The 25,740-nt window shown below is 35.3% G+C and overlaps 4 protein-coding genes across 7 annotated transcripts; 3 read left to right on the forward strand and 1 right to left on the reverse strand.

Moving 5' to 3' along the window:
• Nucleotides 1–576: 576 nt before the first annotated feature.
• Nucleotides 577–5,324, forward strand: LOC107018406 (VIN3-like protein 2). Its single transcript, XM_015218877.2, has 4 exons — nucleotides 577–963; nucleotides 2,405–3,032; nucleotides 3,512–3,834; nucleotides 4,254–5,324. Exons 1-4 carry the CDS (start codon nucleotides 900–902, stop codon nucleotides 5,069–5,071), a joined length of 1,833 nt encoding a protein of 610 aa, XP_015074363.1. The 5' UTR covers nucleotides 577–899; the 3' UTR covers nucleotides 5,072–5,324.
• Nucleotides 5,325–5,862: 538 nt separating this feature from the next.
• On the reverse strand, nucleotides 5,863–9,548 carry LOC107018407 (protein SICKLE-like). Of its 3 annotated transcripts, none has more exons than XM_015218879.2 (3): nucleotides 9,436–9,548; nucleotides 8,523–8,840; nucleotides 5,863–6,681 (listed from the first exon to the last, which is right to left on the reverse strand). In XM_015218879.2, the coding sequence occupies exons 2-3, from the start codon at nucleotides 8,794–8,796 to the stop codon at nucleotides 6,095–6,097; spliced, it is 861 nt and encodes a 286-aa protein (XP_015074365.1). In that variant the 5' UTR covers nucleotides 8,797–8,840; nucleotides 9,436–9,548; the 3' UTR covers nucleotides 5,863–6,094. The 3 variants fall into 3 exon arrangements, with proteins under 3 accessions (XP_015074365.1, XP_015074366.1, XP_015074364.1); XM_015218880.2 differs by having other exon boundaries at nucleotides 9,440–9,544; XM_015218878.2 differs by having other exon boundaries at nucleotides 8,523–9,537.
• A 150-nt stretch (nucleotides 9,549–9,698) lies between these two features.
• LOC107015573 (double-stranded RNA-binding protein 1-like) lies at nucleotides 9,699–14,924 on the forward strand. The gene is made up of 3 exons (XM_015215886.2): nucleotides 9,699–9,807; nucleotides 11,945–12,204; nucleotides 13,566–14,924. Exons 1-3 carry the CDS (start codon nucleotides 9,783–9,785, stop codon nucleotides 14,499–14,501), a joined length of 1,221 nt encoding a protein of 406 aa, XP_015071372.1. The 5' UTR covers nucleotides 9,699–9,782; the 3' UTR covers nucleotides 14,502–14,924.
• A 2,436-nt stretch (nucleotides 14,925–17,360) lies between these two features.
• LOC107017819 (geranylgeranyl transferase type-2 subunit alpha 1) lies at nucleotides 17,361–25,084 on the forward strand. Of its 2 annotated transcripts, none has more exons than XM_027916652.1 (8): nucleotides 17,361–17,590; nucleotides 17,681–17,849; nucleotides 18,981–19,141; nucleotides 19,221–19,325; nucleotides 19,916–20,716; nucleotides 20,807–20,996; nucleotides 21,307–21,490; nucleotides 23,212–23,926. In XM_027916652.1, the coding sequence occupies exons 1-8, from the start codon at nucleotides 17,475–17,477 to the stop codon at nucleotides 23,289–23,291; spliced, it is 1,806 nt and encodes a 601-aa protein (XP_027772453.1). In that variant the 5' UTR covers nucleotides 17,361–17,474; the 3' UTR covers nucleotides 23,292–23,926. The 2 variants fall into 2 exon arrangements, with proteins under 2 accessions (XP_027772453.1, XP_015073577.1); XM_015218091.2 differs by lacking the exon at nucleotides 23,212–23,926 and adding an exon at nucleotides 24,445–25,084 and having other exon boundaries at nucleotides 17,374–17,590.
• The last annotated feature ends 656 nt before the right edge of the window (nucleotides 25,085–25,740 follow it).

Genomic DNA, 25,740 nt, shown 5'->3' on the forward strand with positions numbered 1-25,740 from the left:
TTCTCTTAGTTCAATTTTTGATTATATTTTTTCATGCGTTCTTAAGGATCTATTAGGTAGTTAACTCTATAAAACATCTTATTTAACTATATACATCGATATCAATTGAAACAATTAATATTTTACAAACATATTAAGATTAATGCTTATAAATAAAGAATGTGACATTTATGTATCACGAACACTTGAAAATACGTTTTATCTTTTTCTTTTTAGAAGTTGAAACGAAAATACTCTTTCATTTTCAATTTGTTCATTCTACTTTCCTTTTAAATCCGTTTAAAAACTCTTTACTTCTAAAATCTGACCTGACATGTTAAACACGACGATATTTTAATACATTCTATGTATCTTTAATTTAAAATCACCAAAATGCAAAACGTTTTTCACTTTTAAAAACTCCATATCAAATCAAAATATGAAAAACAACTAAGACGAAAAAAAATACTCGTATCTAGTAAGAATAATTTATCATGTGTTCAAACGCTCGATCACGGAGAAGTGAGGCCATTTCCTTTTTGTTTGTTTATAGGGTAAAATAAAAAATAAATAGCATGCGGGTCCCTTATTAATCTCTCATTCGCTTTCACATTCTGAAAATCACCTCCATAACCTGACATCCATGGCTACAACATATACTATAATAATAATAATAGTTTTTTTCTCTTTTTCCTATCCAACTTTTTAATGCTTACCCTTCACTCTTTACCCCACTACCCCAACCCACAACTTGCCTCTTTCACGCACACACACAGAGAAAAGAAGTAGTAAACAATGTTGTTCTTGTTTTGAGATTTTCTTGATCTCATAAAGGTGGAGTCTTTTTACCTGCATTGTTGTATTTTGGGTTAGTTTGTGAGTTTTTACTAAGTGGGGTTTGGTTATTTTGTTTGATTTGTATGAATGAGAAAGGAATAGGGCAGTGGAAATTTTTTTCTTCAGCTATGGAGTCTGCATTATCAGGTATTAAGGGTTTATTTTTATTTTTTTTTATTTTTTATGGGGTTGTTGTATTTACTGTGTAGAGCTGATGAGTGATGATGGGTGATGGGCATGTCTAATGTTTTATTGGTGGTGGGTTTTGTCTCTTTCCTTTGGGTAAAAAAAAAAAAAAAAAAAAATAAAAATATAAAAAATTGGACTTGGTATACTCTTGTTAGTTTTGTTTATTATATGATTTAGTTTCTTAAAGTTTTGTACTTGACAATGTAAGTTGAGTTTAGACTACATTTGTGTCAGTTTGATTTCTCTACTTGTTTTATAAGCAGCTAGGAAAGATGGAATCCTCTCTCTGTTTTAAGTAACAACAACATCAACATATCCAGTGTAGTTACACAAGTGAGGTTTGGGGAGGGTAAAGCGTACACATACCTTCTCCGTGTGTTTTATGCTTAAAGTGCAGTCATTATTCTTATTTCTGATGCAAGAGAAGCTTGAGCATACACAGGCTGACTATAGACTATAGAGTATGCAAGTGATATAAGGATGTGGCAGTTTCGTTATGGTGGAGAACTGGCAGCAACCACATATAGAAGGATGCAATATTATGTCGATAAGCTAATGGTTTTTTTGGTTCTTTTAGCACGTTATACAAGAAATCAAATTAGAAAAAGAAAGAATGAATCTAATGAGTTGTTGATTTGATCACATTAACAACATTTCATCCTTGGTGAAAGGAGTAGAGAACTAGAGAGAACCCAATTATCTTGATCACCTATGAGCGATAAAGATTATCAAATAGGGAAAATTTCTCTGAATGGTGTTAGCTAGGTTGCATTAGCTATTGGACTTGTGGACATAGGATATCACACAGCTAACTTTTGTCTTAAGAGCTTTCTTTTTTTTTCAATAACAACTTCTGGCTTGACATTGTGGAACTGGGGAGTTTGGTAGTTTCTTCCTTTAAATTGTTAATATCATAATTGTATTATGTAATCACGTGGAGAGAGGGGTAGTGGTGCAGCTTGCTAGCACATAGGTATCACAGCCTCTGAGTTATTTTGAATTGACGAGTTTGACCTATCTCGCTTCAATCAACAGTTTGGCGTTGAGGTGTAGTTGATTGATTTATACACTTGTAAAGATACATACTAGCTAACTCATAAATACAAATCTTCATAAGTTGTGAATTGTGATTGGAACAATTTTCACCGTGACATCTGTTAATTTGACCTGATAAATCTTGAGTGGCTTTGACTACCAAAATCTTTATAGAAGTCACCCCTTAATATTCTAGATCGGTATAGTGTTTCTTTTTCACTGTTCTGTTTCACTATACTTGGGATATCTCAGTGTGCTAAAACACATGATAGTTCTAGTAACAATCAAGAGGGTAGGTACAGGTATTTGAAGTTGAATTGTGATGCTCAAATTTGATTAAATTAATACTGAGGTCCCTTTTCAGGTCTCGTTCTCGATCCCTATAAATTTAGCCAATTGAGTATGGAAGATAGAAGGCAATTAGTACATGAAATTTCCCAATGCCCTGAAGATGCGCCGAAGATCTTGAGCTCGCTGACCAGAAAAGAACTTCTAGAGATAATATGTGCTGAGATGGGCGAAGAGAGAAAATACTCTGGCTACACAAAATTCAAAATGATAGATCACCTTCTAAAGCTGGTTTCCTGTAAGTCTAACACAGATACTGGCCCTACCTATAAAAGGCAGCGGACGCAAGAATATCAATGTCAACCTTCGGTTCAGAATGATGAAGTTAATCGAGAGATGGGAAGCAAAACCCAGGTCCTACTCTGTCATAATCTGGTATGTAGAGCTTCTCTTGAAAGAGATGATGTTTTCTGCAAACGATGTTCTTGCTGCATTTGTCATCAGTACGATGATAATAAAGACCCTAGCTTGTGGTTAACCTGTGATTCTGATTCTCAAGATGAAACTAAACCATGTGGATTGTCATGCCATCTAAAATGTGCACTTGAGCATGAACAATCAGGCATAATGAAGAATTGCATCAATCCAAAATTGGATGGAGATTTCTATTGTGTTTCTTGTGGAAAAATTAATGGGCTAATGAGGTATTTAACTCTTCCTTTAACCCGTTACATATGTGTATTTAGCAGAAAGGTAGATCCAGGAATGTGGATTGTACATGGTAGTTCATTTTTCTTTACCATGTTTTGCTCCAACAGTGATTTTCTTGCTACCACTGATCCCTCATCTGCATGCTCTTTTCCTTTTGGAAATGTGTGCCTGTCTGTATTAGGAAGTAATGGACCTTATATAACATCCTCGTTAACACAGAAGATATATAAAAAAACTGTGGAATGGTCTGTAGTTTCTGCTAATGGCTATATTTTTGCCCAAAAAAAGTCTGATAGGGAACGTTCATGTGTGTTCACATCAGCAGAGGAAAATGTCAATTTTAATTTATTTATTTTGCTTTCAATGCGTATCTTTTTAGCAATCCAGAGAAATTTGATGGCAATTTTTTTTTTGAATTCGATGGTTTATCTCACACACAAAAGAAAAACTAACCTGATATGAATTGTTTTAGAACCTTGAGAAAACAATTGATGACAGCAAAGGAGGCGAGAAGAGTTGATGTGCTGTGTTCAAGAATCTCTCTGAGCCATAATATTCTAGAGAAAACAGAGAAATACAAAGGACTGCTGAAAGTTGTTGAATTGGCTGCTGAGATGCTGAAGAACGAAGTAGGGCCTCTTGCACAGGCATCAGAGAAAATGGATCGCAGGATAGTGAACAGGCTTTCTTGCGGTACTGCAGTTCAGAATCTGTGTGGCTCTGCAGTGGGCACTTTTGATTCCATGTTTCAGAATCAATTCTCTAGTCATACGAAAATGGAAGAGACTCTGATGTGTGAGTATTCTTAGGCAATTTATTATTGAATATCTGCAAGTCAATAGCTCTACTATTGTTTACTTCTGGAAAAACAGATCTGGAAGGAAACAGGTTACGATAGTTTAATGTTTGACAAGGAAGTCTCGCATTTATCATTGTAATAGTGTCTTCTTTGTTCAAGTTTAAACTTCGACTTTCATATTGTGGGATATCTGTAGAGTTCTATGAAATAATACCGAAGCTTTTGCAAGAAGTTCCAGCCACACAATTAAAGATGGATTTCTATTTTCATGAGAATCTGGAAGCATGCAAGCCTAACTGATATGTTATCGTTGTCTTCTTCATCTTTCTGTTTTGCGTACATTACTTATTCTGCATAGGACTATATCTGTGCACTACTGATTTCACCTTTTGCTTTTATTGAACACTCTTGACAGCTTGCCGGATACATCTTGAGGAGCAATCTCCATCTAAAGTAACGATTGTCTTCGAATATGATGATTGTGTGCTGAAAGAACTTATGGGCTTCAAATTGTGGTACCGGAAGTCCACAACAAACAAATATCCTGATGAGGCAACTTTTATTGCACTAAGCCCTGTGAAGAGATTTAAGCTGGATGGTCTTGATCCTTTGACTCAGTACTTCTGCAAGGTTTCTTTCTTCAGCAAGGCAGCGACTTTGGGGGTTCAGGAGGTGAATTGGGTAACACCTCCTGTACAGACAAGCTACAAGTCAGGTTCAGATAATGCCACTATAGATAGTACACTGATGCATGCTGAGTCAATGAGTTCTACTGACCACAAACTAACAACTTATGATCCAAAACCATGCTCCCTGAATGACATTGAAAGCCAAGCTAATGCATCTCCTATATCCCCTCTTCCCAAGATGCACATTCCTTTAGCTAGTCCACTTTCAAGTGCACCTGCCACACCTTGTCAAACTAATGGATCAAAGGAAGTGCAATTGCGTGGCATTGGACAAGTGAAGGTAAGTGATTATGAGTACTCTGTAGGGATCATCAAGAAGTTGGAACACGAAGGGCTTATAGAAACAGATTTCAGAGTGAAGTTCTTGACTTGGTTTAGCTTGAAAGCCACAACACAAGAAAGAAAGGTTGTTCGAGTCTTTATAGACACCTTTGTCAATGACCATTCAAGTTTGGCAGGGCAACTCATGGATACATTCATGGATGAGATATGCATGGAGCAGAAAGTCGACCTACATGCAATCTACAGTAAATTCTGGCATTAAACAAACATCTACTTTCTGAAATTAGCTAGGGGATAAACTTTGCACAGTTGATGTGATGCTACTAACCAATCTTTGACAACTTATGCTCTCTGAAAATTATTCTCGTGAATCATAGCTGTTATCTCTAGAGATAAAAGAGAGGTGAGTCTGTTTTGTGCATGAAACTCAATCTTGAAGTAAACCTGTTATTTGAACAGGATTTGATGTTGTTGGAGGATAACATTTCCAGAAAGATGGAAACCTTTTTCATGAACCAAATGTTTTTGGATACAAGTAATAGGGGAGAAATGTAATCAGTTTATCAAAAGAAAAAAAGAAAAGAACTAGGGAAGAAATATTTAGATTTTTTTTTTGATCCAAATATGACCATGATGAAGGAGATAAAAAAAAAAACTGTCTGTTGCTGAAGTTATTTTTTTCATGAATATGTTTCTATTAAAAAAATAGATATTTTCTGGATGTTTGGTTACTGAAAATGCTCTCACAAGCCCTTTTCCTTAAAACTATCTTTAACTTGGATCTTTATTACTTGCTCCAAACTAATATTTAGACATTATTATTAATCTCTAGAACTAAAAGATTCTTCAAAACACTACCAGATTTGCTAGCATTGTTACTTACTAGTAGTTAATATATATACTTTTTCAAAAAATACCTCACCAAACACCATTTTTCGAAAAATATTCTCCATAAAAAGTAACTTCCACGTACCAAATACAAACATAACCTTCTTCCAATATCAATGTAATTTCTTTGGTAAATGAAACAGGAACCAATATCTGTACTCTGAGTTCACAGTTCCAAAAAGAAATCAAACCTGAGTGCATAAAATCTGTTTCACTCCAAGGATATCAAGAGCTAGTCAATATTGACATGGATTGAAACTTATTAGGCGTCGATGATAGCATAAAATGAGCAGGAAACTGTATAGATTTGGTTTGGACTATAGCTCAACTTACAATTTGCGGAAACTACAGGAGTATATGACATAAAAATAACTAAAAAGTTCAAGCATCAAAAGCTTTATGTGTAAGATTCATTATTCACAGTGTCTTCACCAGCTGCTTCATTGAAAGCGGAAGCCAGATATTCAGCGAGGCTTTTCTGGGGAGTGGATTTTGTTGGAGTCTCTCCAAGTTTAGCTCTTTTTGCGCTGATGGAGTTGGGAAGCCGGGATTTCAGACAGTCCTGTGTATCGCCACGTGGCTTCCATATAACCGGCTTCAATGCTTTCCATGGGTCTTCCACCATTGACTCATTATAGTAGAATTTGAATCTACCCTTGCCTCCTCTTGAACCTTGGTAAGCCTTGCTTCTGAATCCTGAACCTTGGTAGGGGCTACCTTGCCCATATTGGCTACAACCTCCACTAACTTGAGGAGAACCATGGCTGGAAATGCCACCAATTTGCGGTGAATTAGGCAAAGAGTAGTTGTTAGGTGTGCCAAGAGAGCTACCCAACGTGGAGTTCCCCTGTGGCGTGCAAAAGGGATTAGTATTCCTACGGATTCCAAGAGGAATGGCATTGACTCCTCGTGGCCGATATGTTCTTTGAGCCGAGTTATAGTTGCCTTGAGCATGATAAGCTAGAGAGCCAGCATTCATAGGTCCTGAAAGAAAAAAGATTAGACAAGGGTCTTAGATTGATATGTGAGAAATATATGAAAAGAATATTATTGAATTGTTGTTGTGTCTACATTTGAGATCCTATTTATAGACACTAGAATACATTGCTAACCGATGCTATTTATGCCACAAGCACACAGAAAGTGTCAACCACTTGCTTCTGCACTGCCCAGCTGCCTCACATCTATGGAATATGTTCTGTTGTTTTTTTGGCCTTTCTTGGGTCATGCCTTTCACTGTTAGGGATGCTCTTGAAAGTTGGAATTCACGGGATGTTAACAAAGCCACCAAGAGTATGTCGATGATGATCCTTGGTGTTATCTTCTGGTGTTTATGGACAGAGAGGAAGAAAAGATGTTTCGATGGAATTTCAATTTCTAGAGATCTCTGGCGAGGCAAATGTCTAGTTAGCCTTTTTAGTTGGTCCAAACTGACCCCTGTAAATAATGTAGAACTCTTCTTGGATTTTGTTAGCTGTATAGCTTAGGAAGAGGCTACAGATCTTTTTTTTGTGAGCTTAAATGATCTATCCTTGTAAAGCTTGCATCTTCTTGATGCCTTGAAATTAATCTACTTACTTCACCAAAAAAAAGAAAAAATATATTGACATATAAGAATGTCGCTTTATATTATTTTGAATTTGATAGAGCATCTTCATAGCCATCATATTTTTAAATTATTAGTTTAACATATCTCCAGGAACTCCAGTGTAACAATTGGTTTTCTTTGGTGTAGAGGGAATAACAGATAGGACAATAAGTAGTGAGACAAATAGATAAATTAAATAGCTGTACAGTCCATACACTCAGGTTTGCCTACAGTTACTTTGTAGTATAGAATCTAAATTGGCATCTCAGCCATCATCAGAGACAGGTATTTTTACCAAGACACTCCACTACTTGCACAACATACTGTAGCAGCTTATGGATAATTTATCGTCTTATTACCACATGGGTTGTATGCAAAAAAAGAAAAGATCGATTTTCATAGTCAACATATTTGTTCATTTTTTGGCAAATCAGTCTTTTTCTTCCAAAAATGATACCCGGCCTTTTGACACATCTCCCTTTTGAAAACCAGAATTGGTTTTCCTTCCTTGATGCCTAACATAATGCATGAAAGGATCTCTATGACTCTCATTATTTCAACTAAACAAAGAACCAAATTTCAGATGAGACTCAACAATAACAAACCCAGTCTACTCGCACAGGTGGGGTCTGGGAGGGTAGAGTGTACGTAGACCTTATTGCCTAGTCATATCCTACCTAATCACCGCACCCCAATACTTCTTAGGCCTATCTCTAACCCTTCTCAAGCCCACAACGAAATATCTCACACCTCCTAACTGGGGCATCTGCACCTCTCCTTTACACATGCCTCAACCATCTCAGCCTCATTCCCACATCTTATAAAGACCCGACCTTGAGTCTTTGGGATCTTGAAAAGGTATTGCACTTTACACTTACAAACTGGTAAAAACTTAACTCAAAGACGTGGATTCTCTCCATGGCTTTAGAATAACAAGAAAACCAACTACACATCAACTCCAAACTAGTTGGCGTCGGTATATGAATCCTTAACATACATTCCGCTCCATCAGACCAGTTTCATTCCAATACTTTCTCTCAATGGCTCTACATTAACCTAAATCTCTTTTAAGTTCAGCAAGATAAACTGCCCCTTAAGCACCTAGTACTTACAAAAGAAATACAGGAATCCACAAAGTAATGCATATAACACCAAACATTATGAATAACTTCAGCAGAAGTGCAGCCATATAAAGGGATAAAAGAAACATAAACTTCAAGAAAGAACATGTAATTACTTGGAGGTGTGTTACATGGTTGTGAAACCTGAGGGCTGAGATTGTTCATTTTGTTGTTGGCAGAAAAAGCTGCCATGGGGTCAGTGTAGTAGTCAAATCTAGGCCTTGGCTCATCCTTCCTGGAGGAAGCTGAAGGAGTTTCTATCAATGGATTGGTAAGGCCATGATCAAGGGGTCCTCCAATAGAATTTTGTTCTTCATTGTTATCTCCAGCCTCTGCAGCTTGCTCTCGGATTGCTTTCAGCCTCTCCTTTCTCTTTTCTGATTCCTCCATTCTTTATATCTGAGTTCTTAACAAGAATCCAATCCAACCTATCACTAAACAAAAATTCCCAAAAACTTAAACTTTTAGCCAAATAGGGACTAGTGGGTGTGTGAATATGGCAATGCAGATCTATATGTATACACAGATAAAAAGATCCAATATGAACTATACCTAACCAAAAACACAAAAATTCCAAAAAAAGATCCAATTTTAAGCCAAAAAGGGCTAGTAGATGTGTGAATATGAACATGTATATACACAGATAAAAAAATTAAATCAACCTGAACTATTCCTTTAATCAAAACTACAAAATGATAATCCCAAAAGCTCCAACCTTTAGCCAAATAGGGCTAGTGGGTGTGTAAATATGATCATTCTATATGTATACACAGATAAAAAGATTCACTATGACTATTCTTTAACCAAAAAAACAAAAATTCCCAAAAGAAAAAAATCAAACTTTTAGCCAAATAGGGATTGTGGGTGTGTATTATGCACATGAATATGAATCCCAGATTAAAAAAAGTTCAATTTTTAACCAAATTAGGCAAGTGGGTGTGTGAATATGCACATCTATATGAATACCCAGATGAAAAAAGAAATCATTTTTTAACCAAATAAGACAAGTGGGTGTATGTATATGTATACCTACAGGCTACAAAAGTATATTTGGGGGTTTTAGGGTTGGAGGGTGTGCTTGAATGTTGCTGGAAATTTGAAGGTTAAAGTGGAAGATGAGGAGAAAATATTTCAAGTTCCTAGAATCCAATGGCTTTTATATTTGCTCATTCAATTTCCACTTTTACCCTTTAAGATGATGAGAATAACATTTCTGTTCCCTTGTTCCTTCCAGGTGGCTCAAAAGTTTGAGGGGTATTTATGGAATTATATTCAGAGAATAAATACCATGTTCAGTTTTTCCTTCTATAAAAATAAAAACATTGGGTTTCTACTCATTCTCTTCTTTGGTCTTTGGTAATAGCGAAAATACCAAAATGGCGAACAACGAAAGCATCAGAAGTACGGTTTTTTCTCCTTATTTATCTCTTGAATTTTCTTGTATTTTGTCTTACTTTTCTAGGATCAATTGAATTCAGTGTTTGATAAGCAAATCAAGAAGAAAAAGCCTCAGATTCTTGTTTGCATTTTTTTTTTTTTTTGAGTTTTTATGATGAATTTTGGTTTCTGATGAAAATTTTGTTAAGAAATAGCAAGGAGGAAAAAAGATGAAATCTTTGTTAGAGGGGAAAGAAAAATCCTAAGTTGTTAAGTTCTAAAAGAAGTTAATTTTGGCTAATTCATTTTAGTTTAATGGGTAGTTGAGGTATATGGTGATTTGGTGTTTGGTTTGCTTGTTTATCTGTGATAAATGTAGCAGTTTTTACCTGTGTTTGTAGTTTATAAAGATTTAATGTATAGCTTTTAGTCTATTTGGGGATTTTAGGTATGTAGCTCTACAATATTGGATATTTGAGTTGCTTTCCTCTGGTAATAGGCATTTTGTTCGCCTCTTTCTGTTAAGCTCAACAGATTGTACCATGTAGCTAATTTACATGAACATATAAATTTCAGCATCTGTATAGGAATTTATTGCCCTCAAAACACCTCAAGTTTCTTTTCCGCCATATAGTCCAAAAGGTAAAACTAATAGTCCTCCATATCGTTTTCATCTTCGAATTTCCTTTGAAATACATCCAGCTGTTGATGAGATCCTTAATGATTGCTGGAATATGACTGATATTTTGAAAAAGAGATGACAAAGGTGACCAACAACCTCAAAAATGAAGGAATAAGTACCTGCTTATCCTCAAATGAATAAGTACCTGCTATCCCACAAAGGAGACATCTGCTATATCACTGCAAACGTTTTTTCTCTAATTTTTTTTGTTTCAACATCCATTATGAGCAATATCCAACTGAAATATACTATCTTATAAGGTATATTGGCTCCCCAAATTATCTTTAGAGGCCACGAAGAAAAACTTCCTGCCACTACCAAAAACTTCATAGTATGTACATACAAAAAGCCATTTCTTTGTCCAGTCCATGGCAAAAAACCCTCATTTTCAGCATCATACCAGACTTAATTCTTACATCTAGTATAACAATGTTCATGATCGTTTAAGTTTGCATTCTACCTTTGTTGGAGCTAGCTAGAGCTTTCTCTTGTTGCAATGGGAAGTGCTTATGTAAGGGTAGGATGTACGGGACCTCACTCCTATCTTTGTGGGGTAGATAGGCAAATTACTTATGCAGTCTTTGTTTAATTAATTTGTTTGAATAAGATATCTGATGAGAAGGGATGTTCCTTTGCCCTTTATTTTAGGAGGTGTGTTCAAGAGATTTGAGACATATATCCTTGCTTGTCTAAATTGCTGAAACTGAAGGGTCGTTTGGTAGGGTGCATTAGAATTGTACCTGAATAGGATTTATCAGTAATGTTGGGATTAGTTATACAAGAATTATTTCTGATCTACTGTTTGGTTGTGTATTGAAGGGTAGTTCTGTCTTTAACCATGTATTAAGCCCTGTTATTGCTCATACCATGGGTTTCTATTTATTAGTTATACACCCTATAATAATGTATTACCTATGTCGGAAACACTACCAAACAAGGTATTAAATATTATCAACGCTAATACATGTATTATTTTCTGTAATATGTCCTACCAAACGACCCCTGAGTGATGTAAAAGATTGGAGTATTCATACATATGTATCCCATTAAAGTTAGTAATTTTGTGCTAAAGGCTCAACAGAGGTTGTTTAGCATAGTTCTTTTGTATTACTTGTCTACTTCATATAATTTTGGATAGGTGCAATTATTTGTTTTTGGACAGGGATGTTAGGGTTTTAAAAGAGAGGAAAAGTAAATAAGGACAGTTTCCATTCCAAAATATTTACATAGTCTTATCCACGGGATTTGATGGTCCCAATTGCTGAAATCTCAGATTTATATATATATATATAGAGAGAGAGAGATTTATATATATATATATATATGTGCATGCCTTCTGTATTATTGTTATTATTATAAAATTGCTGAAAATCTAGTTCTCTTATCTTTATTTGTCATTTTTCTGCTTTGAAGTTGTTTTTATTGCTTATTGCTTATTTTATTAATAGCGATCGTCACTTACTATTAAACATATTACAGGTGTGACAAGTTGTTATGTTTTCAAAAGCCGATTGCAAGAGTATGCCCAGAAAGTTGGACTTCCTACCCCTGTTTATGAGACTATCAAGGAAGGCCCTTCTCATGAGCCTACATTTACGTCTACAGTGATTGTGGACAATGATAGATATGATTCTCTGCCTGGATTTTACAATCGCAAGGCAGCGGAGCAATCAGCTGCTGAAGTTGCACTCATGAGTCTTGGAAATTCTGGGTCAGTGGAAAACCTTTCTCAGCCAGTGGTAATTTGCTTTATCCTTCATCACTTAAGACAAAACAATTGTGCTGTTGCGCTCTTATGCACTACGATCGTGACTGTTCCTGTGTTCTGACCGGAAGCCACAGTGTCAGATCTAGCTTGTGCAAATACATATGTTACTTTTCAAGAAAACTTTGGCCGTTGTTATCTCTTATGCTACTGTTTCCTCAAAAATTTGCATCTTCGGTAACTTTTCCCATTTGAATTTCGATCTGCGGTGGCGGAGGGCTTCACTATGATGGCCAGCATCTTCATGCCAATAACTTACATAGACCATTCTTAATGATCTTAGTGTTTGGTGAATGTATAAACTTCCATTTTGTGGTGGAATGCCTTATTCGTCATTTTAGTCATCCGAGCTCCTTTCCCCCTCTCCCCGCAAGATATGGCAGTTGAGTCTTTGAAGTCCTCTAAATACCTGCAGAGAAGCTGGTGAGGAATATCGCACGGAGCATAAATATGGGAAATGTTTTTAATTTGCATTCATGTTCCTGGATTTGAAACTAGACTGTTATTGTCACGGTTTGGGCAGCCATTTGAAATAGCTCATGTGTGACTTCCCTGGTTGTGTTAATTAGGTGCACAATGCAATGGAGATATGCTTTAGCATAACTACTCTAACTACCTTTAGGGGCTTATATGTTTAGTTTGAAGTGTGTTAGATTGCTTCCTTCGCTACGTACGTAGTATCATGTGGATCCAGCTCTATGGCCTCCAGTGGACCCACATGTATAGGTGGGGGTGCACGTGCACCCGTTAACTTCGGAAAAAATCATGTGTATATATGTATATATATCTTGAGAAACTTGTAGAAACTGGGATATAACTTAAGTGCACCCATAGAAAACGTAGAAGCGTACCTCGGGCCACTGGTTTAAGCCAAAGTACCCAACCGTTAAAACGACCCAACTTGACCACTGAGCTATTATACTCAACTGTTTTAAGAAAGTTAAAGACAAACTTATATAATAACAAAGTAAAGTTCAAGTATTAGCTTAGAGCTCATGTTTGATCTATATATTTGTATTTAATATTTCTACATTGTTCAAGCCATTAGTGACCAATTGAATACGACATTATCCGTTAATCGTCACTGAAAGTTTTGCTAATGCCTAAATTAAGATAATAATTGGTGCATATGCGGTCTTCAAATCCTGGGTTCGCATTTGATGACCTCTACAAGTTTGTATAATAGAGTAAACGTTTGTCTATGAAGAGACTTTAATTTTTTTATTTTTAATTAGTTTAGTACTTTCGCTTGGTTGTTGTACGGTCAACTTTCAATTTTTCATGTTGTGAAAGTAATAAACCCTTCTATTTTGCATGGTTTGGTGTATTTTTCAGCATGAAACAGGCTTGTGCAAAAATTTGTTGCAAGAGTATGCTCAGAAGATGAATTTTGCAATCCCACAATATGAATGCGAGAGGTATGACTCAGAAAGCAAAATTATATCATTTACATGTACTGTTGACGTAGGGGGAATGAAATATATTGGAGCAGCAGCTAGAACGAAGAAGGAAGCAGAGATCAAAGCTGCTCGAACTGCATTGTTGGCTGTTCAGTCTAGCGGTTTTGCGCCTAACTATTCTTCATACACTGTCGTTCCAATGAAGAAGGTCACAGATTTGGCAATCAGCAATCAGGAGAGTGCAGCAGCTCTGAAACCAAAGAAACACAGATTCAAGAAAAAGCAGACAAGGAATGTTTCAGATGTCAGTTATCATGTACGCACAAAGATTTTTGGTGACTCGGAAGTTCAGATGGTAAATCAAGCTAAACCAGAGATGCATGAATATGCTGCTGTGATGACTCAAGGTACAGGATCTGGACCTGCACCTTTTGCAGGCACTATGGGTGATCTAGTTCCATCCAACAATTTGAGTTCTGATTATGGAACTTCAAATCTTGGAATCAACTCTCAGTGTGGTGGAGGAGTTACGACTGAGGGAAATGCCGTTATTGGAGTTGAGCAGGTAACTTCAGAGGTGGCACCAGTTGCTTGGAACGACAACCTTCATGTACAGGACCTGCACCTTTTGCATGAAAATGCTGCTGTGATGACTCAAGGTACAGGATCCGGACCTGCACCTTTTGCAGGCACTATGGGTGATCTAGTTCCATCCAACAATTCTGGTTCTGATTATGGAACTTCAAACCTTAGAATCAACTCTCAGTGTGGTGGAGGAGCTACAACCGAGGGAAATGCTGGTATTGGAGTTGAGCAGGTAACTTCAGAGGTGGCACCAGTTGCTTGTAACGACAACCTTCATGTGCTATAGATGCAGATCAAGGACGAAGTACAAACATGGAGGCAGAAATATCTTAAAACATGTTCGTTTTGCAGGATTAGCTATATCAGATGGTGGGTACAAGAACAGTTTTAGATTATAGAGAATACATAGGCCGCTCAAAAAAAATTCGCGAGTTGGTTAAGCTTTTCATTGGAACATCCAGATTGAAAGGGTTGTTGACGGCGTGCTTTCGCCAAAGTGTTATAACTTTTATAGTTTCTAGTACATGCCAAGTGTGTGGTGTAGTTGGCACAGTCTCAGGTGCATGAATCAGTCTTGACATTACTTGGTTTACTTCATTTGCTTGAACATTTGATGAGGTAACCTGTTCTATGACAATATTTAAGTATTTATGCTGTTATTTACAATTTGAAGATGTAACATATTAGCAGTTACCAGTCTTTTACTTCATTTTGTTCATCTGTTTCATCCTTTTTATGTTTAATTTATTTGAATCCCACATTCCAGGTAACCTCATGATCCTTTGGATAAAACCCTTGTGTACTCATAAGTTACGAATCGAGGATTTAAACTCTATGAGTTCAACTTTTAAGGTTTTTAACATTGAACATAATATGTTATTACAGCGGAAGTACGCAATCTACATCCGCCACTGTCATTTACTATTATTTTCTTGGGTTTTATGTTTTGACCAATCGTTTTGTCTACTTTGGTTATTATCTATTGATTTGAGGATCTGTTGGACGCATCCTCTTTTCCTTTTCAAGGTAAGGGATAAGGTTATGTACTTATTATCTTTTCTAAATCTCGTTTGTGAAATTTCACCGGACATGGGCATGTTTTTATTGTTATAACAAGATCAACTGTAGCATTTAATCATATAAATCTCCACCATAATGAATGTTGATATTTCAATGAAACTATTATGTACTCAAGTGAATTTACCATATTTTCGAAGATTTATATTTATTTAACATTTTTCGAGTTTAACTTGTCACAGAAATAAGTAAAAATATATATTTGATCTTTTTTTCAATCATCGAGAAAAATCGAAAGAACCGACTAAAGCCAAAGCCAAAAAATCAAACTTCATGTAATTTGATTTGGTTTTTAAATTTATTAAATCGATATAATTGATTTAAGTTTTTTTTTTTTTTTAAAAATCAAATCAAAATGATATATGTACATCCCAATGGTATGTATGTAATCTTACTCCTGTTTTCTAAATATAAAGAGAGGTTATTTTCTAGATCCTCGGCTTATACATGTTCAAATTGCGAGAAAATCTCAAGGCTCTTAAAGGCATAATAATAATTGTTTCGTTTAATTTGACCTCAATTGTATCTAAGCTCTCCAAATTTTAGGCGTGTTCAATTAGACACTGAAATTTATATAAAATTAAACAAATAGATACATTTATTTTACGTGGAGTCATACACAACAAATTTGTATCATATGTGATTTCATATATGTAATATGTCATGTAAGAAGTGTGTGTCTACTTTAATTTATACAATTAATTCTGATATGTTTCTTATTATGCTATATGCTATTAAACATTCCATATATGAGTTTATATTTGAGAACACATAAAATGATATTTGATATTGTCTCAATTTTTCAAAAAAGACACCTAAAAGATGCAAGCGTTCTATTACTCCGTAAACAATTCTGAACTGATATTATTACATCATTTTTGTTCACCTGGCAGGGAGAGTGTATGCAATCTCTTAAAGAGCTTAAACAAATTTTAAAAAATAAATATAATTTTACTTTTACAAGTATTTTGCTATAAAATATATTTTCTTGTTTTTCTTTTTTTTTCTCTTTCTTCCCTCTAAATCAAAAACTCAGCATCTTCTTTATTGTAACTTCTCACTTTTAATGTCACTTTTTACTACAGTTCTACCTCACTTTTTTACTACTCTTAGTTTAACACTCTTCAATTTTAAAATTATATCTATATATTGGATTACATTTCGGACAATTTGATAAACCTATTAGATTTTAAGATGATTAATAGGTTTAATTTAGTTTTTTTAATCTAAATTTCAATTAAACATTTTCAATTTTCGGAGAATTTTGACTCTTTCAAAATTATCATTTTAAAATTTGAAATTATATGAAAATGAGATATATTAATTGATAATACCTTCAAAAATTTAATTTTTCTTAGAAAAATAATTAGTTTTGTTATCAATAACTCACAAGGTCTAGAAAATAATATAATTTTGGAAAGAAAGAAATTTGACCGAAGAAAAAGAAAAAAGAAAAAAAATGAAGGAGCTCAACTTGACGCGGGGCTCGGGTGAGGTGAGGGTGGGAGGTGAAGAAGAAGAAAGAAAGAAAGGAAATGGAGGGAGGATAGCTTGAAAGTAGTAATGACAGATGAGAATTTAAAATAAAATTAAAATTAATATATAAAATTAAAATAAGAGAGAGAAATAAAAAAATTTATATATATTTTATTTTAAATTGACACGTATCACATAATGATTGATGTGGATAAGACTTGTTATTTAAAATCTGAAATTAATCAAAAAAATGATGTAAAAATATATATTTCAAATTGTTTAGAGGGTAATAGGACGCCCGCATAGTTAAGATGTGTGTATAGTCCAACTTCTTACACATGTAATTTCATGTGATTTTTCAGTGACACGTTAGAAATTAAATATTAACAAAATAAACAAAATCAAATATTTAACTTTTGTAAAATTTGGATTTTTTAAATTAGTCATATTCTTCGATCTTCATATATGTTTACAATTTGAGCATCAATTCATGTCAAACAGATGAAACCCAACGAGACTCAATCACGAATTTGAATTAATTTCATAAAATAACAATAAATTTTTTTATGCAAATTTAAATTTAATCGGAGCGGAAAAACTAATTTCAGATCCATTTGTATTAATAGTTCTAAAAGATCGCAGGCTGCGAGTTTCCTTCATTCAGTCATCTGAGTCCTCTCTGTGTGTGTGCGAAAAAAAGGAAAAAATGCACGGAAGACCACGCAAAGCTCCAACTCTAGAAGAGCAAGAAGCTTTTAGTGTCAAAGCTTCCAAATTACGGTCTCTACAATCACAATTTCTCCAATTTCATCACGCCAAAATGTAATTTTTTAAATTTTTTGTGTTCTTGATTTTACAAAAAAGATCAAAATTTTGATGTTGTTTGCTAATTTGTTTGTGGGGTTGTTTCAGATATACAAAGGAAGCTTTAGATGTAAGTGCAAAGTTGTTAGAGTCGAATCCTGAGTATTATACTGCTTGGAATTATAGAAAACTTGCTGTCCAGCATAATTTGAATCTACCTGAGGTGGAGAACAATGAGGAGTCTGTTAAGTCAATTCTCGATGAAGAACTCAGATTGGTATGTTGTTATTTTTTTGGATAAAAATGATATCTTTCTAAATGGGTCGGATTGGATATTGAGGATTTATGTTTAGTATATTCTTGATGGGAGGTTTTGTGGGAAGAGAAAGAAATGCTCAATTTTCTATTCTTTAAAGGGGCTGTTTTGTTCTTTTCTTTTTTTTCTCTGCACCCCTTTGCCTTTTCTGATAAATCCTGTGCTCAAGTCCAAACAAATCCTAAGCTGGTTTTTGACAAATTTTCTCTTGTTATGAATAATGTTATATGGTATTGCTTTGAAGTGTAAGAAGTGTGTTGATAACAATGCTTAGACAAAACCTAATGTGGCTCTTTTGTCTGACTGAGTAAGAAGGATTGGGCCCCTGATAGGACGGAATAGCTATAGAAGATTTGTACTTGACTATGAATCTTCTACCAAATGGATCTGCATCGAATGTATAATGAAACTTCAAGTATATTTTAACTTATTATGTTGTTGTGCTCTGTGTTGTCAAAGGAGCACTCAACTCCTGAAGCAAGGTGCAAAACTTGTGGTGCTTTAGTGTCGTTATCCAGGCTCTAAGACATACTTTACCTTGCCAATGAGTGTAATCCTGAAGAGCCGACATGCACCAAGGGTGTGGCAGTGATCAATGAACTAGTTGAGAGTCATGAGGTTCAATTCCCAGGGGAGACCAAAAATACTAAGTGATTTTTCCCATATGTCCTAGCCTTGGTGGACAGAGTTACTTGGTATCTATGGCTGGTGGGAGGTGGCAGGTATCCCGTGGAATTTAGTTGAGGTGAGCAAAAGCTGGCCTGGACACCACAGTTATAAAAAAAATGATATTTCACTTCATCCTGATCTTTTCTTGATTTTTTTTGTCCATAAATTGTTATTTACAATCATACTTATAATTAGTAGTCTTGAACTACACATATATATTTGTATTTTTTTCTCCATTTGTGTCTTTCTCCATTAAAGGCCTGGCTTGAAACCCTAACAGACCTTTAGATTTTTTGTTTGTTGTTCGCCTTTGATAACTCTGTTCTTAGTTGGTTTAACTAAGAACAAAGCTTGTTATCATCACCAATTAATTTTCTGTGTGATTTTATCAGTGATTAAGCTAAAATTTTGCATGTTGATTAGGTAGAGAATGCGTTGAGGAGGAATTTCAAGTCTTACGGAGCATGGCATCACCGTAAATGGGTGCTGAGCAAAGGTCATTCTTCCACAGACAAGGAATTGTTGCTTCTGGGTAAGTTCCAGAAGGCAGACTCCCGCAATTTTCATGCATGGAATTATAGAAGGTGATGACCTGGATTAAGCTGAACGCAAATTACTGGACTGTTGCATTCTGCTAACACTTCTTTTTGGCAACTCTTTCAGGTTCGTCACAACATTGAAGGACATACCAAATGAGAAGGAGCTAGAATACACTACCGACATGATATATGATAATTTCAGCAACTATTCTGCTTGGCACAACCGCAGGTATGGTGATATCTATTACTTATTCTTTTTGGTTCACTCTTGTTAAGATCTATTTCCTGAGTAGAAAAAGTTCTCTAGGTTCACATTGTTGTAAATATGCTGCTCTAGTGCAAAAACTAAAGTCACTAACATACTAAGAAGGCAGGAAGACAGTCATACCCCTCGAAGAAAAAGTTATGTTACTTTTAACAAATGGAATATTAAAAATGTAGCTCTATCCCAGTTATCCAATCTCTTTATTTAGACAGGTCATTATCACATATGCATGCCCTTATCATGTGTTTCAAAAGTGTGTACAAGACTTCCTCTTTTGGCGTATTTGATGGACAGATTATACAACAATATGTGTCATAGCATGGCTCTAGTAAGCACATTAATATGAAAATTCTATTGGTTTAAGAGCCCTTACTTTCAATAACTGTGTTATTTTTTTATTGGCTCCCAGATGCACTCGTCGTTTTAAAAATTAAGTTATTAAGTATCACATACCATTTTAACTCAGGAAGAAGTCTCATTCTGATCTATATTCTACTGTGTTGTGTCTCTTATCTCTTCCAAAGGTTCATCTCCCCATAATGACTCGTATACAGTGTTCTTCTTTCTCATTTGCTGAAGGAAAAAGCGAAAGGATATTCTCCCAAGGACAATGTATTTACAGATGAGTACGAGTTTGTGCGTCATGCTCTTTTCACAGATCCAGATGATCAAAGTGGTTGGTTTTATCATCTGTGGCTTCTTGATCAGACAGTTAAACTAGAGACATTGTTGGTTTCTTCATGGCCACCACATGGCTGTAATCTTTCTTTATCCGCGGATGGATCGTTTGGAGATTGCTCTTTATCACCCTTTACGAATCTTCAGACTAATACTAGAACACTTCCACTCATTCTCTATTTCAGCGAAGCTGTTGAGAATATATGCTCATCTACAGTAGTAATCGAATGTGAAAATATTGCGAGTAATGAGCTCGTCTGGAGATCACTCTCAGGAGATGGAGCTGGGTCTGCTCAAGCTTGGTTGACATATCTTAATTTCCCAGAGGAACATGCACATTCTGAAAAGGCTTACCAAGTAAAGGTCAGCCTTGCTCGTTCTCGAGGCATTTTCTCTTCAACTGGTGTTCATCATGGAGATTCTTCTCATATTGAATTTTCAGTGTCTGTACCACCTTATCGTTCAGAACATGTTGATTTAAAAAATGAAGGGAAAATCTCTTGGAGTGATGAAAGTTTCTGCACTCATGACACACAGTTTCTTGAGTCAGCTCTGGTTAACTTGTTCCATCTGGAAAGAACCAAGATAGATGAAACAGTGGTGGACTATCAGTGGAATATTACGACCATCAATAATGAGATATCACACTATAGGGAGTTGTTATCAACAATGAACTGGTAGGAAATTTGCTTAAATGCTGAATAGTTCATCTATGACAGCCGTATTTTCCATCGTATCCTCTCTTATTAGTTCTTTGTCTGTTTCAGTAAAATTGGGAAGCTGACACTTGCCAGACTGCTGATTGCCCATGACACCTTAATGTCATATACTGGCACTAGTCACAGAAATTTTAGCCACCATGCAGAAGTTCTTCAACTTTATGACGATTTAAAGAAAATGGACCCAGCACATCTCCACTACTACCAGGATGAGTACAGTATAGTACTTCTGAAACAGGTATCTGTTTCTGTTGTGTTTTCCATGTACCTAGTCTTCTAACGGGTAGCTCATTATACTCTTTCTGTTATACAAGACCCTCAACGAGCCCACCTCTTTTACTATGGTTTTTTTCTTATTGATAATTTGGAAAAATTAATGCCACAAAGAAATTGGAGACCTTGTGGTTTTTTCGTTTCATAATGCCAGCAACAACTTGGATTCAAAATGTGAAGACTTGTAATGTAAATTCAATTTCAAAATAGAAATTTTGTGATATGTTATTGAATCTTACCTAGAACTACACAAGCTTAATCATCTGATGTTGCAGACAATCTCCAATCAAGAATTGTTGTTGAAGCACTGCCGTAAATATAGGGATCCATCTTTTCCAAGAATCAATAATTTCTGTCTGCGGCTTAATAATCTCTCACTTTCACGTATTGGGTCTATGGAGCAACTTTTGTGGGTCCAAGTATTAGATCTCAGCCACAACCAACTTAAGACACTTGAAGGTAATTTCTCAAGCGATTTCTAGTTATCTTTCTTGTTAATTCAAGTTCTCTGAAACTACGGGGCTTCCCAGCACTTCCGTAGCATTTGCTTCTTCTGTCTATTGAAATGTTCACTCAGAAGTCAGAAGATTGTTTTCCAGCTTTTTCTCCAAGTTGAGACTTTCTTTGGTTGAAACAGAATGTGCTAAGATTTGGTCACAACCGTCATCCAGAAGAAAAAAAAAGAAGATATTTTGTTTATGACCCAGGGAAGGGAGGTTGTATTGCATATGGTCTAGTTAGTTTGATAATTTCTAATGCAACTTCTGAAATTGTAATAATTAAACTTGCATACCTTACAACACATCCAAGCCATCTGCTCTTTATTTATTTAACCAGTTCCTTTTCATGGGTGGTGAAGGAGGTCAGTTCAGCAAAAGAACTCTCAAAGATGCGGGATAGTGTGTATTCTCTCCTTTATTTGCAATGGCTCTTATCTGATTGTGAAAACACTATAAGGATAATATGGTGGGCCTTTTCCCAGTCAAAATCCGTCCTAAAGAAACAAGTAAAGAAGAACTATTATATTTACCAGCAAAATCAGAGCTTCTCTGTCAGTCTTTCATTCTTCTGGATGATTAGCGGTCTATCTGAGTTTTTTCAATTTTTTCTAACTTTTCATAGGAAAATACAATTTGTTAATAGGGAAGAATTGTGTCTACGAATCGTCAAGCTAACAAACTAATCAAGTACATAGAGTTCACCAATATTTTGAGATTTCTCATGAAAAGGTCTTTAACATCACATATAGGTAAAAAGATCTAGCCCTTATCCTTATCTTGTATTCATTCTTCTTATTAGGTAGTGCTCTAAGAAAATTTGTTGCAAATTTTTTAAACATCTTGATATATGGTCAGTGTTATCAAAGGCGCGCTTCGCCTCGCTTTATGTGCACTTCAGTGTCGTTATCAAAGTTTTAATACAAATTTTTCCTTGTTAATGAGCCTCTTATGAAGAAGTGACACTAAACAATTGATATTTCATTTTATCATAATTTTTTTTCAATTTCTTTAGTCATATATATTTGTCATTCATGTTTATATTATTAGTCTTGAGATTTTTTTTTCTCCCTTGGCGCTTTTTTTCATGGAAGCCCATGTTTTATTTGTGCTTTGCGCATAAAGCCTCCATGAACCTTTGAGCTTTTTTGCGCTTTTATCAACATTGTATATGGTTTAGGAGAATGAGAGGGATAGAAGATTCTTCCAAGATATGATAGAGATGCATATGATAGCTGTATTAAATCTTTGTTGTAAAGAGTTAATATCATGGTATGTAGATCATTTGGATAGCTTGTTACATAAAGACTGGTCGAGCCACTCGTGCAAATTATAAATAGTTTAGACATCATGTTGGTCCGATATTTAATGACACAATCTTGACTTGAGAAAAAGCATCTTGATCTTTTTATGATCTTCATAATGATAATGGCATCTTGTTAAAAAGCATCTAAGTGTTAGTTTGGTTAATAAATTGACTAGCCAAAGTTAGTCTTGTTTAGATTTTCTGTTGCAATACTATGGCCTCTGTTGGTAAACTGCTCTGGCAACTAGCTGTGAAGGAAGATGTGTTATGGAGGTGGGTGCATGGAGGATATTATGAAAAACAATGATAACATATGGATACATACCCCACCATTGAACTCAAGTTGGTAAGGTTAATACCTTGAAATCATGATGCAGGCATGGTATTCATCTGGTGTTTGACTTGCTCACTCCTGGGGGGAAGTACTCGCTCACACAGAGTTACAATACACTATTGAGGCAACATGCTAGACTTAGAGTGTCTAACTTAATCCGGACTATTTGCTCAGCCTAAGCACAGCTTCATATTGTAGCTAGCTATTCAAGACAAATTACTAACCAAAGAGAGACTCAAGAGATAAAATATTCCAGTGGAGGGTGACACTGCTGCTTGTGTGATATATCACTGGGGGAGACTAATATCCATCTGTTTTCTACTTGTGAATGGATGGTGAGAGTTCAAACTGAAATTCAGCAATGGTTTGGGACACTTACTCCCACTGAAAGTGTCAAACATATCCTGAATAGACTCAGAAGGAAGCATTGACAGCAATTTCTCAAGGAACTTATTGCTGCATTGTGTGGAGCAGTGATATACCGGATTTGGAGAGCAAGGAACTGGAAACTGTTTAAAGGCATTACTGTAAATACAGATACAGCCGTGACATAGATTATGAAGGAATTTGTATATAGACTTGAGGTAGTTAAACTGTCTAGAAAGGCAAATAGATATAGCTGGTTGTTGCTTAGATTTTGTGTAACTAGATCTCTGTAGGAGGCTTAACTCTTTCTTAGAAGGTGATTAGGAGATTGAGTGCTCTTTAGGTGTATTTTTTGTGCTTTGTGAGAAATATAGGAAAAGAATATTATTGAATTGTTGTTGTGTCTATATTATTACACAAGACCCTATTTATAGACACCATAGAATACAATCCTTGATCAAGTAGGATACTATTTAGTATTCCTATTCTTATTCTAATTGGATTGTATAAACATATTCCTATTCTAATTGGATTGTATAAACTTATTCCTATTCTAATAGGATTGTATAAACCTATTCCTATTTCAATAGGATTATATAAACCTATTCCTATTCTAACATGCTTGTTGGTGGTAATTTACACTGGTTACCCAAAAAAAATAAAAAAATAAGCATGATGGTCAGATGTTGTTATCCAGTAAAGTTGACCGTGTTATAAGAAGTAGCAATTGATCTGACATTTCTTGCGGAAGTTCTCAATCATGTTTTAGAATCATGTTGACTTCAAAGGATTGCTTCTAATTTTCTGTTATATTAAATTCCTTGCATGAGTATCATGCCTTTCTTCAATGGCTTTTTCATGCTTAAACCTTGAAGCTTGCTTCATTCCATTATTCTCTAAATTGATGCAGGCTTGGAGGTGATGCAACTTCTCTCCTGCTTGAATGTTAGCTACAATAAACTCTGCAGTTTTACTGCATTGGAGCCTTTGAAACTGCTAAGGTCACTGAAAGTCTTATATATCTCTTACAACGAGATTGGAGCGCATTCTATTGACACGAGGAGGTATTTGTGCTCTTCCCCTCTTAACCATAGAAGTGGAGGTGACTGGAAAACTGAAGAATCTGAGATCCATTGCGTTGAGGTGGCTGATAATTGGGAAGCCTATGCTATTTTTAAAGACTTGAACTTGATACAATTAGATCTTAAAGGAAATGCAGTTTCCGATGAAAAGATAAAATCACTTCTAATTAAGCTATTACCATCACTAAAGTGGCTTGATGGTGAAAGTTGCCGATAATTAAAAGTTACATCTCCGTCACTGTTACTGAATTTCTCTACAGAACAGATAAGGGTAATCTTTTGTTACTATTATGAATTTTAGATATCTGATGCACGGAACTGTTTTTGTACCATGTAGTTGTTGCAAGACTTGCTTGTAATTGTTTGGCTTTTTCAGATGATCTCTATTTATCAGCACCTAAACAGAGTTTTTGTTTTTCTGAGAGTTGCTACCAAATTTATCTAAGTGTTAAAGCATTTCTTCCGTTATATTGTTCAACCATCATGTCATTCAAATATATATGAATTATCATACAGGGAAAAAAACATTACATGCACTTTGTTTTATCTATATTTCATAGAATTTGATGCTTTCACATTCAAAATATATATGATTGCATAAATCTAAGCTCTGTGTGCCAGAGACAACTGAGGTACTCAGATGTCTAGTACCCTGTATCCCAAAAAGAAGCCCAGGAATTGGACTGAAAATGGCTTGAGATTTTCATTTTCATTTTCAGTAGTACTAATGTACAGAGGATGATTTAGAATGTCTATAAGCCAAAGATTCAAGAATACAATGAAGAGACTGATCGAGTTAACGCAACCCAGAAAAGCAGTGACATAATAGTGGAAGGTGCAGTTTGCAATGGCGCGAGGTATCTGAATTGCAACATCTTAGCAATGCAGAAATTCAGGTATTTGATAATTAAGGTAATGATACTTCCAGATAGCCATGGAAGTAGCTCATTTTCAGCTTCATCTCTTAGCACTAACTTTATCTTCTCAGGAACCAAATTCAAGTATAATTTAGCAGTAATATTTAGTAGCACTGCTAGAATCATGATATACCAAATTGCCTTGTTCATGCTGTTGAGTACCCTAGATACTTGTTCTTTTGACTCCATTCTTGGTTTTAAAAAGGC

Source organism: Solanum pennellii, chromosome 4 (assembly GCF_001406875.1).
Source record: "Solanum pennellii chromosome 4, SPENNV200".
In the NCBI taxonomy this organism is placed as follows: Eukaryota; Viridiplantae; Streptophyta; class Magnoliopsida; order Solanales; family Solanaceae; genus Solanum; species Solanum pennellii.